The sequence below is a fragment of the Eutrema salsugineum genome, unplaced genomic scaffold (assembly GCF_000478725.1).
Source record: "Eutrema salsugineum unplaced genomic scaffold, Eutsalg1_0 scaffold_3, whole genome shotgun sequence".
Taxonomy (NCBI): domain Eukaryota; kingdom Viridiplantae; phylum Streptophyta; class Magnoliopsida; order Brassicales; family Brassicaceae; genus Eutrema; species Eutrema salsugineum.
The window spans coordinates 5044999-5057847 of NW_006256756.1; the positions used below are offsets into that span (position 1 = coordinate 5044999).

Consider the following 12849-nt stretch of genomic DNA (forward strand, 5'->3'; position numbering starts at 1 on the left):
ATCTTCTTGCATTTTTCCGTGTAAAATTATTCATTAAACTGTCGTAGTCGAGTTTTTCAACCATAGTTGTCTCAATTGATAACAAAACAAACTCATTTGTTGTTCTGATGACAAAGATAACTAAAGAGGTCCTCCTAGAGCGAGCTGAGAAATGTAACGGGCCATAGATGGACGTGGATTCACTTGGGGGGTGTGAGGGGCGAAGCTCCCTACGGTACGGTTTTCTTATTGGGCTAGATTTAGGTTTTCCTTTATCTAATGGGTACGATTTCCATATTGGACTAGATTTAGGTTTTTTTTAGTCGGGTTTTCTTCAAACTATCATTGATGGCAGATATTAGTTTTTTTATATCAAACAAAAACCCAAAAGTTTGTTTATACATTTGTAACGGTTCAAACCTAGACTCAAGAGAAACTAGAGTTGATCTCTAAAAATTTTTTTTTTAACAAAAAATAAGTCTTTTTATAATAGATGCTATAAAAAATATGTTTTTTTATAGTGGATATCCGCGGCGGTTGCCTCTTTCACCTGCCCTCAAGACCGGACCTGCGACAAAGAAAGTAAAATGCAAATCATTTGTTCTTTTTAACTCCATACTTTATTTGCTTCTAGTGTAGGTTCTAGTTGTCTCAGACATTAAGCTTGACATTACGCAAGACCTGGTTTGCAGGATCACATTCGAGGCATAGAGCTTTCGCTGAAGCCTATATAACAATTTTCAGTTTGCTATGGTAGTTATATTTGGATCACATGGTGGGCCCTGCTTCATCGTGTCGGCAGTCACATGCGTTCACGTGACCATGAAACGAATTGCCAAATGTAGAACTTTCTAAATACTCATCCTTCCTTATCTTTTCTATTTTGTGTTTCTTCTGACGGAAAATCTTCATGTTCCGTTTTTGGTTATAATTTTCTGCTAAATCGTTTTTTCATGTGTATAATTCAATATGCAATTTTTGTGAAGAAATATTTTATTTTGAAAATTTAACGGAATTTCGAGTAATATATAGAGATATCAGATATGGATTGACCAATCTTTATTTTCAACTAAATTGGTTTTGAAAATTTATGAAACTTAACATGATACTAAATCCTGATAACACGTTGTTCTGACCTGAACCAGAATTGTTTTGGTTCTAAAATGGTCTAATCGATCACATTGCTTTATCCTGAAATACCTTGATAGATTTAACCTGAAATCAATTTAGTAAATTGAATCCGAAATTAATAATATAATGAAATGTTATCAAAATAAATAAAAATAGATAAACTTGTTATTATCTAGCAGGAACGTGTAAGAAATATTCTATATTATAAATGACTTTGAATAATGTATACTATACGTGGCCAAATTATTTATTTATTGATAGTTGATTATAACTTATAAATCTATAAAAACTTAAAACTATATCATTCATTTATATCTTGATGTTTTCATAAACGTTATATTTCTTTTTTTTGAAAAAGATGGATTATTTTTGGTAAGGGGAAAATTGGCTTTTTCCATCTTGAATTTTGCGAAAATGTTAAATTTATACCTAAAGTTTTAACTTAGCTAAACATTCTTCATCTTCTTAATAATTTGAATTTCAGACTTAATCTCATCTAACGGTAGTTTAAACTTACTTTTGCTTACACGGAGTTAAACTGCCATTATATATAGTCTATGTGTCATCCACATAAGCGACTGTAAGCAACAACGTGTTTAATATTTTTGAATTATGAAAAAAAAACTAACGACGTCGTTTTTTTATCTAGGCCAATACTGAGAAAAAAATAACAAGACTGGATATGTTAAATTCTCGGTAGTGAGAAAATTCAGGATGAGATTCGGAAGGGACCGCCTCGCCGGCATTGACGGTGGCGAGAACAATGACGTCTCCATCCTCCCTCTGCAACACGGCGGAGATACGGAAGCGAAGCTTCGTGTTGCTACTGCGATCTCAAGATCTCGATGTTTAACGAACCTCTGTTTGCCAATTCGATTCAACAACCAAATGGAAACAAAATCTGTAGATTTAGAGTTTTACCCCAAGCAGCATAGAGGAAGACGAAGTGACAACAGCCATTGAAGCTCTACTTCGAGAACCGTTTCAATTCAATTGATTCCAAAAAATATAGACATGGTATTCCCAAATAAGCTGAATCCTTCAGCAAAAAAATCCAACTTTAGAGGGTTTACTGATTCTCAGATTTCATAACTGTATATAAAGAGAAACCATACATGGTCGGAGCTCCGGTATCAGCAAGAGAAGCCGCAGCTTTCACGGCCGTCTCTTCATTATGTGCAGCACAAGTAGAACATATGGATCATCTGCCCGAGCGCTTAAAATAGTCAGTTACAAACATATGAACACAAAAGGAATTTTTGAGAAATTTTTACCTTTGGGAACCAATACGTGGAAGAACCCTAAGCAATTCTCCATTGGAGAAGATTCTCCAAAAACGCTCATGCCATTAGCAATTCAAATTCCAACTACCAAAAATCTAGAAAATATCTGTGGATTGGATTTTTACTGAAGCAGCTTAGAGGAAGAAGAAGTGACAACAGCCATTGAAGCTCTGCTTCGAGAACCGTTTTGTTTCCATTGAGTTTATCTTTCCACATTTTCAATTAAACAACGTCGTATTGAGTTTTTTTATATTTCTTTCACGAAATCTTTTAATTGAGAGAGAAGGGAAAGGAGAGAAGAAGAAGACGATGAGAATGGTGAATTTGATGATGAGATTACCAAGCAGCTTGAGAAGCATTTCCGTTTCAGCTTCTTTATCGAACGGTAAAACCTCGAAGACGCAATCCTCACTAATTAAGCTGGATCTGAAGCTGTGTCTCTGTGTTTATATTTTGTTTTTTTTTCAGGTTCGCCGCCGGTGATGGGAGGATCTAGTGGTGGTGTATGTCCGATGCCACATAGTCGCTTATGTGAATGCCATGTAGATTATGTTTGATGGCAATTTAACTCTGTTTACCCGAAAGTAGGTTTAAATAAAAAAAAATAAGTTTAGGTATGAAATTGAAATTATTAAAATGATGAAGAATGTTTTAGCAAGGTTAAAAATGGGGTATAAGTTTAACACCTTCGCAAAGTTCAGATTGGAAAAAACCAATTTTTCTTTGGTAAGGCTTCCAGCTTTCATCTGTTTAGAAAAAAGCTTTATTCAGATTTAGCTGCTATCAAAATAGAGTTATGTTGCTCCATATAATGAGATTTAGCGATAAATTATACAAGCTAGTATTCTGTTAGTGGTAAGCTAGTAGCTAGCTGGTACAATATTCTCGTGTCATTTTATATGTCCAGCTTATACTTAAGAAGCATCATCAGAGAAAGTTGAATCGAAGATTCAAATTAGAAAAAAAATATTATCACAAAATTCAAATTTAAATTGCTGTTCAAATCTTTTGGTTAAAGAGTGAAACTACCTAAAAAATCGGGCTGGACATAAAGAGAACCGGAATCGGTGGGAGTGAGACAGTTCTTTAGTGTAGCAATAACAAATTCGCACGTGCGGTGACATCTGTAGTCTGTACAACAGAGTTAATTATATAGCACGTGAAAAACAATAGTTCTACGAGATTACGACGTACAGTTTAGATGTTTCTATGAAGATGATCCGATGTGGACCGAAGAAGATGAGCGTGTAATCCGAAAAACTTATGAAGAAGGTTTATTGATGGATGAAGATGATTTGGAGAATGATGATCTTATGGGTGATGAAAATCTTTAAAAAAAAAAACTAATTACATGTCAAATTATTATCAAGAATGGTGCATGATTTTTGTCAGAAAAAAAAAAGAATGGTGAAGAACACACTTTTATTCATATGATAAAGAGATATTTACACTCAAATGTACTTTTTACAACTCATATTACATTCTTGCTATTAGGTGACTTTTCTTTGTTTTCAAATTTTTTTGGACTTTTTTGTCCCTCAGTAATACGAACACCCTAAAAATAAACCAAAATTGCCTTCTGTATTCACGATAACGGTGGATGCAAATGAGTAGATACCCGATTAAACCCAGATTTTTAAAAATATTAAATTTTTCCCCATCTGTTTTGTTTTATATTTTTCTATATTCTGAAAGATTGAAAATAATTTTTATTTTAGAATGAATCATAATTTTATTTTCTCATTATTTTAAGATCCATTATACTATAGTTTATTTATAAAACAAGAAATTTTTCAAAAAGCATTTATAAAAAAATTTAAAAAAACATAAATGTAGTTAGATATCCATTCACAAAATAAGATATGGATGATACATGATGGACATAAAGCATGGACATGATAGCGTGGATTAGTTTTAATTGATATATTCGATGTGGATATACATTTTACATTGTCTACAATATGGACATGATTGCGTGGATATGTTTTCATTGATATATTCGACATGGATATACATTTTACAACGTCTATAATCTATTCACATGATGCATGAGGGACATATAACATGGACATGATTGCATGGATATGATTTCATTCATATATTCGACGTGGATATATATTTTACATTGTCAATAACATGGACATGATAATGTGGATATATTATAGACAATGTAAAATATATTCATGTCAAATATATGAATGAAAACATATCCACGCAATCATGTCCATGTTATATGTCCATCATGCATCATCTACATCATATTTTGTGAATGGATATCTAAGTAGATATCTGTTTTTTTTTTGAATTTTTTATAAAGGTTATTTGAAAAAATTCTTGTTTGATTAATAAAGTATAGCATAATGGGTCTTAAAACAATGACAAAATAAAATTAGAATTCATTTTAACAAAAAAAATATTTTATATATTTCACAATACAGAAAAATACAAAACAAAACAGAAGGGGAAGAAAAATTATTGTTTTTAAAATCTGGGTTTAAACCAGTATCCACGAACTCGTATCCACCATTATCGTGAACACGAGGGGTATTTTTGTATTATTTTGATGTGAAATTTAAAAAGAATAAAAAAGTCCCCTAATAGTTAGAAGTGTCACGAACTCGTATCCACCATTATCGTGAACACGAGGGGTATTTTTGTATTATTTTGATGTGAAATTTAAAAAGAAGAAAAAAAATCCCTTAATAGTTAAAAGTAACTTTTTATAAGAAGAAGTGGAAAAAGTACCTTTTGAGTGTAAATCACTCTATGATAAAGGTATCAAATCCTCAAGTGTGGGTTAAAAATTAAGATCTGAGTAAAAAGACAAAATATTCAGTTTTTGTATAAAGAACAACAAATGTGATATTTTATGGCATTTGTTTAGATGCATGGAAGATTCGGAGCTTCCGTAATGGGTGGAAGGACAACTATTATTGTCCTCTTTGGAAATTGATTAAAAAAATTAAATCTATTATACTGAAAGTCAACGTAAGATGTAGAAGAAGATCACTGCATTTACAAAGTTTAAATTTCAACAACATGCTTCTAATTTTGGTTTGTAATCAAATTTCCTTTGTAAATTTATGATAATCTCACAAGCTTGAAAAGACGACTCCTCTCTTGGTTGTTTGAGCCACTATCTAATAGATTTTTTTTTTCAAACAATAAATAGATTTATTTGATTTCAAATTTTTGTGAAGATCAAGGGAAATAAATAAAACTACTGTTTCAGTCGACAGTTGAACTGAAACTTTTTCTGCCGACACATTGATACATTCACACAAAGCAGTACAAGTAATGTAAAGAAGAAAAAAAAAATCTACAACTTCATACCATAATAAAAATTTGAAATATGATAAAAAAAAACTAATATCATTTAATCTACTCTGCCGTTTTCTGTCCTCCTGGTACCTTCCTTTACTTTCTTTCATATAAACCATATCTCGCTATCTTACTATTTAACAAGGATCAACATATTGATGAACAGACCACCTCACTTTCTTCCCTCTCTCTTTTTCTCATCTTCCTTCACCAAACCATCTCTCTATTTAAAAAGGATCAATTGATTGATACAAAGATCCAAGAAATAAAATTTAAAAAGTCCGAGCAGGACCCACTATACATTCTTTTGAGTCATTTTGTTTGAAAAGGATCAAGCTTTTTTCTATAATTTCAGAAAATATATAATTAATGGGTTCTAAATCCACCATTTCAATTCTTCTTCTTCTCCTTCTTCTTGGGTTAGCTCAGTTCGCAGTTTCAGGGCACGACTATAAGCAAGCTCTTAGCAAAAGCATTCTCTTCTTTGAAGCTCAGAGATCAGGACACCTCCCTCCCAACCAGAGAGTTTCATGGCGATCTCACTCCGGTCTTAACGACGGCAAATCCAGCGGCGTAAGCTCCCCTTTTTTGTTTGTTTTAATAAATTATGACTTTTATAATGCTAAAACATTCCAAAAAAAAAAACATGATCGATTAAACTCTCAATTAATCGGACTTGCTTTCCTTTTTTTTTATATTGAATTACGTGATTATTAAGTTCTTTTAAATTTTAGATAATAAATATATTAACACCGTACTTAGGTTTAATTTTTTTGACTTTCCGTTGACCCATTTGTAACCAATATGATCAAAATGAAAATGTCTAGATGGTTCTGGTCACCTAAGATTAATATATAATATGGTTTTAACTTTTAAATTTTATAGCTAAGTAAAATAAAATAAAAAATTTGGGCAGGTGGATCTAGTAGGAGGATATTACGACGCCGGAGACAATGTGAAATTTGGTCTTCCGATGGCTTTCACGGTGACGACAATGTGTTGGAGCATCATTGAATACGGTGGCCAGCTTGAATCTAACGGTGAACTTGGCAATGCCATTGACGCCGTTAAGTGGGGAACTGATTATTTCATCAAAGCCCATCCTGAACCTAACGTCCTTTACGGAGAGGTAGATAGTAACACTTCTACTAAGCAATTATCACTTTCTGCAATCTTCATTTATGAATTAACTTGATTATTTACATTATTTAGAATATAAATTCGGTTTTAATAATATTTTGTAACTGTGTAGGTGGGAGATGGCAAGTCGGACCATTATTGTTGGCAAAGGCCAGAGGAAATGACCACTGACCGTCGGGCTTACAAGATCGACCGGAATAACCCCGGTTCGGATCTCGCCGGAGAAACCGCTGCCGCAATGACTGCAGCTTCCATAGTTTTCCGCCGCTCTGATCCATCATACTCTGCCGAGCTACTCCGCCACGCTCATCAGGTTCCTTAAACCACATTCACATTAATCAAAAACTAAATACCGAATTTAATATGAAACCAAGTTTTTAAATCCCGGTTTATATGTATTGAGCTCGGTTAAGCACATGGTCGTGGAAATAACCTCCTAAGTTCATGACATTTACGATTTCACCACTGAACATGAAACGATTCTTATGTTGACAGCTATTTGAATTCGCGGACAAATACAGGGGGAAATATGACAGCAGCATCACCGTGGCACAGAAGTACTATCGCTCCGTTAGCGGTTACAATGTACAAAACGCTTTAAACTAAATAAAAACGTTATTTAAAGTTCAAAATTTTTGACAAACACGATTTTTTATATCTTAACCAGGATGAATTACTGTGGGCTGCTGTGTGGTTATACCAAGCGACAAATGATAAATATTACTTGGATTACCTCGGTAAAAACGGCGACTCGATGGGCGGTACGGGCTGGTCGATGACCGAGTTTGGTTGGGACGTTAAATACGCCGGCGTTCAAACCCTTGTCGCTAAGGTTATATTCACTTCAAAACGGTGCATTTCCCGGTTTATTTGATTTGGTTCAGTTAAATTTGGTTTTACTAAACCGGGGATTTGTTTGGTTTAAATACAATAGGTTTTGATGCAAGGAAAAGCTGGAGAACACACGGCCGTGTTCGAAAGGTACCAACAGAAAGCTGAACAGTATATGTGTTCACTGTTGGGTAAAAGCACGAAGAACATTCAGAAAACTCCCGGCGGTTTGATTTTCCGGCAACGGTGGAACAATATGCAGTTTGTCACGAGTGCCTCCTTCTTGGCTTCTGTTTACTCCGATTATCTCTCTTCCTCCAAAAGAAACCTCCGTTGTTCTCAAGGAAACATTTCTCCATCACAACTCCTAGATTTCTCTAAATCACAGGTCTGCCCCAAAACTTTTCCACATTTGCTCAAAAACCTAATTCAGGAACCTAAACCGTATCTTTGAATACAAGACGTATCCTAACCATAGGGAAAATAAATAAATTATTCAAAAGGGGTTACTACAGTATTTGAAGATAGATATACTTATTTTATTTGTCAAAATATAACTAATCAGTTAATCAGTTAATTAAAATTAATAAGGTGGATTACATTCTCGGAGACAACCCAAGAGCGACGAGCTACATGGTAGGATACGGACAAAACTATCCTCGGCAAGTTCATCACCGTGGTTCGTCCATTGTCTCCTTTAAAGTCGATCAAAAGTTTGTAACTTGTCGAGGTGGTTATGCCACGTGGTACAGTCGAAAAGGAAGCGATCCAAATGTCTTGACCGGAGCTCTAGTGGGTGGACCCGACGCCTACGATAACTTTGCCGACCAACGGGACAATTACGAGCAAACCGAACCAGCGACTTACAACAACGCGCCTCTTCTTGGTGTACTAGCCCGGTTAATTTCCGGTTCGACCGGTTTTGACCAACTACTTCCTGGTAAGATATTACGGATTACATTTTTTATATTTTTGTTAATGTTTCTTCTTTAACTTTTCGCTAACCGGAAGTAAATTTTTGTTGACCAATTAAAGTCACTGGAATTCCCACTTTCTCGCCAATTTTGTCAACCGGTCATAACTAACCGGGTTTTTATTTCAGGTGTTAGTCCGACTCCGAGTCCGGTTATCATAAAACCAGCACCGGTACCGAAAAGAAAACCAACTACGCCTCCTGGTTTGACATCTTTTCATTTATTACGCCAACTCATTGTGACAAACCAATTCAATTTGGTCTAAGAACTAAACAATTTTGCTTAATTTTTATTTCTTGGTTGAGCAGCTTCGTCTCCTAGTCCCATTACCATATCGCAGAAGATGACGAACTCATGGGTTAACGAACGTAAGGTTTACTACCGATACTCAACGAGATTAACCAATAGATCTACAAAAACGTTGAAGAATCTGAAGATATCAATCACCAAGCTCTATGGTCCAATATGGGGCGTGGCGAAAACCGGAAATTCATTTGGTTTTCCATCATGGATGCAATCGTTACCTGCAGGTCAAAGCATGGAATTTGTCTATATTCACTCAGCTTCTCCAGCAAATATTTTGGTTTCTAAATATTCTTTGGAGTGAGTATAAGTGATTTGAGTGTGTGAAACCGGTTTACTAGCTTGTAAACTTGTTCATCTACTTTTGAAAACATTCGGTGTGGGGTATACCGATAATGGTTAGATCTTTGAGAGGGATGAGAAAGACGGATTCTCTAGTTTGTACACAAAGGGTGAGATTTGAGGCTAGGAAAACTAGGCTATTCTGTTTCTTGTAATTGAAGAAAGCTTTTTTCTCCTTTTTGGTTTATGTTCCTTCAAATTATTTTTTTGTACGTTATATTTTAGTTGTTGTTTCTTCAAATTACATTTCTGGATTTTTCAAGTCTGATAAAAGTATTCAACTCAGTTAAGACAGCACTTGGGACTTTGGGAGCGGATCGGTTGGCATGTTTTGTGCCCCACCACAATAATTCCTCTAAAACATCACACTTTTTTCCCCATCAAATAGTTTAGTTGTTTTCTTAAATAATAATGACGTTATTCAATACTTTTAAGGTACATTAATATACTACCTTGTCATCGGTGGAGACTGGCAAAAGCAGGGGTGTGAGAAAACAAACTCCCAATTTATCAAATACAAGTGAATATAAAAGAAATTAATAATCTAACAAAACACAAAATAATAAGACACAACGAAGTATCTAAAACACCCCCAAAATAAAACTAAAAAATAAAATAAAAAAGGATGTCAAATGGAAAACTAGAGTTTGAAAAAATATAAACGAAAAGAGAAATAATAATAATTAACTCATACCAAAAAAAAACCTAAGATTAATTGAGAAGCACACCAAAAATGAAGTAAAGCTACGAAACAGCAGAGTTCTTGAGGTTAATAACGATGATATTAATATTTTCTTTGCTTCCTCTAGCAATTGCAAGCTCTGCCAATATCACCGCAGCCTTTGTCGAGTTTGATTCAGGTTTACATCTGTCAAATTTATTAGAAAATGTATTTATTATTAAGATCGATCATTAGTCTTGTAGTAGTAATTACACGTATAAAATGGAGAAAAGTTCAATTATAATCATAAAACTCACATAATCCCCTAATATTATACTCGTATTGCAGAAAAACTTTTTTTTTTTTTTGGGAAAGAGAAAAATTAATATAGTAAAAGAATTCTAACCCGTCATGTGATTTGCCGTAAAGACAACGTTTGACAAGCTGATATGTGTCGTCGTCGGAGACAACTTCCCATAGGCCTTCGCATGCAAGTACAATGAAATCATCTTTCATTCTTCGCTTATGAATCTTCAATTTTTGATCCACACCAGTCTGTACCAATTTTTTTTTCAAAATATTTATTTGGTTAGATGCAAAACAAAAATCTATATTTGATTAACCTTAGCTCTGCTTTTTGAAAATTACGTTAAAGAGTTTGTGATATCATGAGATTGGTAGAGACGATCTAATTCTAAATCTAAGCTCTCTAAAAATAATACTATACTTATTAACTTAGACAATATGGATAAGTTTACTCTGCCACCCTAATTTAAACTTATTGTGTAAAATTTTTACAACAAAAAACTTACATCTAGTTTGTGGAAGAAAAGTTTTTGTTGTTTTCGGAATTTGTAACACTTCAAGACTGATCAGAGTGATTATTTATATACTGCTAGTTTCAGTCCCGGAAATTATATCAAGACGCTGGACGCATACTGTTTTAAAATTTGGTTGTTAGACTGACAAGAACAGACGTTTTGATTTGGACTAAACCGCTTTGAACCTTTTTTACAAAAAAAAAAACTTGGAAACATTTTTAAAATATATAAAATACATTATTAAAAATATTATATTTGAACATCATATTTTGTTGATTAACAAAAACAAATAATGCAGGAAACAACTATTGTACCATCTATTCGGTCCAAAATAATGCCAAAGATATATATATATATATATATATATATAATTTATAAGAGATTAATTACAAGAAAATAACCTACCAGGTGGTGATGGAGATGGCAAAGAGGCAAAGCGACGCCGTCGTGAGAGTAAAGAACCATCCTCGCACCGCCACGGCAAAGCGCAACCACCTCCTCTTTTCCGACAACTGTTACCACCGCTTTCGCTGTGTCGATCCCCACCGTCCCGGCCGCCTCAGAAAAACATGATTTCATCACTTCATGCCAGTCCACCGCTACCCCGCGACTGTGGCATGCCGTTACCTCCTCCTTCACGAGCCGACGCAGCCTCTCCTCGAAGAATTTAGCGAGCCTAAGACCGTCAAAGATTCCAAAAAGATTGTACGACGGAATCTCGTCGACGACGGTGGCAACGGCGGTTGTCATGGTTCTCTGCCGTCCCATGACTGAGACTACTCCGTGGCCGGCGTTTGTTTTTGCGTCTAGACCGTTAATTGCCACGTCAGCCATTAGTGAGTCGACAGTGACATGTGTTGCTTCCGATGACGACCCTACGTCTCCTTTGATTCCATAGAGGAAAAAAATGTATTAGTCCTCAAATGGAAGAACATTTTTAGTGCTTTTTTTTTCATATGATTTCAAAAATAAAAACTATGTAAAAGTTGAAATATTTCCTTTTGAAATTACGTTAAGATTTAAATGAACGGAAATTTTATATTTGTATATTGATGTCGAGACTGATTATGGAAACTAACACGTAACACATAGTAATTAATAATTAATTATTCACAAACTGTTTCTGGTATAGTTTCACACAAATGAACTTTTGTGGGTTAAAAACACAAATGATGTTTTAGGGTTTGATTATAATAAATTGATATGTTTGATTATTAACAACGTAAAAAAAGTTAGTAACCAATAAAACAAAAATTGGCTTTAAATGCTTACAAACTGTATTGAACAAATAAAAAGGCTTACAAACTGTACTTAAGTAACAATTAATCTAGTTTTTCCCTTTTTAGTTGTTATATTAAAAAACATTTGATTAAAACAATTACAGTTTTGTGCAAAATGGGAAATTAGTGACTTTCATATAGTGGAACTATTACCGTTTTCTTCAATTTTTGGTAATTTGACATGTCTGCCTTCCCCGTCATCGGTAAATGCTGGATCAGACATTCTTACTCGCTTGCTATCGCCGGAGTCGCAATCGTTGGGTAGAGTGGGCCGAGTAATATTGTTTTCCATGAGAATGCTTCCCCTTCATGTGTTCGACGAGTAACCCATCCGTTGTGGTGAGCGTAAGAACTATATTATATAGATATAAAAAAACTATATTTTATACACTATACCTAACGTATGCATATGTGTGTCTACTTGTCGTGTGTTTTATCTGCTATTATTATTAAAAGGGGAACAAGAAAAAAAGAAAAGAAAGACGGTCTAGAGGCGGCCACTTCTACCGATATACGTTTATACATGGAACAAGAAAAGGACTTAAATGGAAACATTAATCTAGACAACTTGGTAGACCACAGTGTTTGTGAAGTATGTGACTATATTTTAATATCATATGTTGTTAAAAAATATTTTCGGATATCAATTCCGATTACTCTTTTGTAGTACCTTTCTTTAACACCAAGAGAAAGAAAAACATTATGACATATTCGAAAGGAGAATTTCAACCGATTCCGTATGAATAATATTTTTAAAGAGATAGATAAGTACCGTTTATATAT

General features: G+C 34.2%; 2 protein-coding genes across 2 annotated transcripts; one reads left to right on the forward strand and one right to left on the reverse strand.

Annotated features, from left to right (window-relative positions):
• The first annotated feature begins 6083 nt into the window (after positions 1 to 6083).
• On the forward strand, positions 6084 to 9435 carry LOC18014773 (endoglucanase 19). Its single transcript, XM_024154318.1, has 9 exons — positions 6084 to 6287; positions 6631 to 6843; positions 6967 to 7167; positions 7350 to 7439; positions 7522 to 7686; positions 7789 to 8073; positions 8277 to 8625; positions 8788 to 8862; positions 8968 to 9435. Exons 1-9 carry the CDS (start codon positions 6084 to 6086, stop codon positions 9264 to 9266), a joined length of 1881 nt encoding a protein of 626 aa, XP_024010086.1. The 3' UTR covers positions 9267 to 9435.
• A 504-nt stretch (positions 9436 to 9939) lies between these two features.
• Positions 9940 to 12367, reverse strand: LOC18014800 (probable protein phosphatase 2C 54). The gene is made up of 4 exons (XM_006396906.2): positions 12220 to 12367; positions 11192 to 11670; positions 10372 to 10520; positions 9940 to 10172 (listed from the first exon to the last, which is right to left on the reverse strand). The coding sequence occupies exons 1-4, from the start codon at positions 12356 to 12358 to the stop codon at positions 10049 to 10051; spliced, it is 891 nt and encodes a 296-aa protein (XP_006396969.1). The 5' UTR covers positions 12359 to 12367; the 3' UTR covers positions 9940 to 10048.
• Positions 12368 to 12849: the final 482 nt, after the last annotated feature.

What these genes read in the sequence shown, in the direction of transcription:
- LOC18014773 (XM_024154318.1), top strand. Translation starts at nt 6,084, where the DNA reads ATGGGTTCTAAATCCACCATTTCAATTCTTCTTCTTCTCCTTCTTCTT. An exon ending in CTAACGTCCTTTACGGAGAG is followed by an intron (nt 6,844 to 6,966) that starts GTAGATAGTAAC and finishes GTAACTGTGTAG; the next exon opens with GTGGGAGATGGCAAGTCGGA. An exon ending in TAGATTTCTCTAAATCACAG is followed by an intron (nt 8,074 to 8,276) that starts GTCTGCCCCAAA and finishes AAAATTAATAAG; the next exon opens with GTGGATTACATTCTCGGAGA.
- LOC18014800 (XM_006396906.2), bottom strand. Translation starts at nt 12,358, where the DNA reads ATGGAAAACAATATTACTCGGCCCACTCTACCCAACGATTGCGACTCC. An exon ending in ACCAAAAATTGAAGAAAACG is followed by an intron (nt 11,671 to 12,219) that starts GTAATAGTTCCA and finishes ATGGAATCAAAG; the next exon opens with GAGACGTAGGGTCGTCATCG. An exon ending in TACGGCAAATCACATGACGG is followed by an intron (nt 10,173 to 10,371) that starts GTTAGAATTCTT and finishes TAAATTTGACAG; the next exon opens with ATGTAAACCTGAATCAAACT.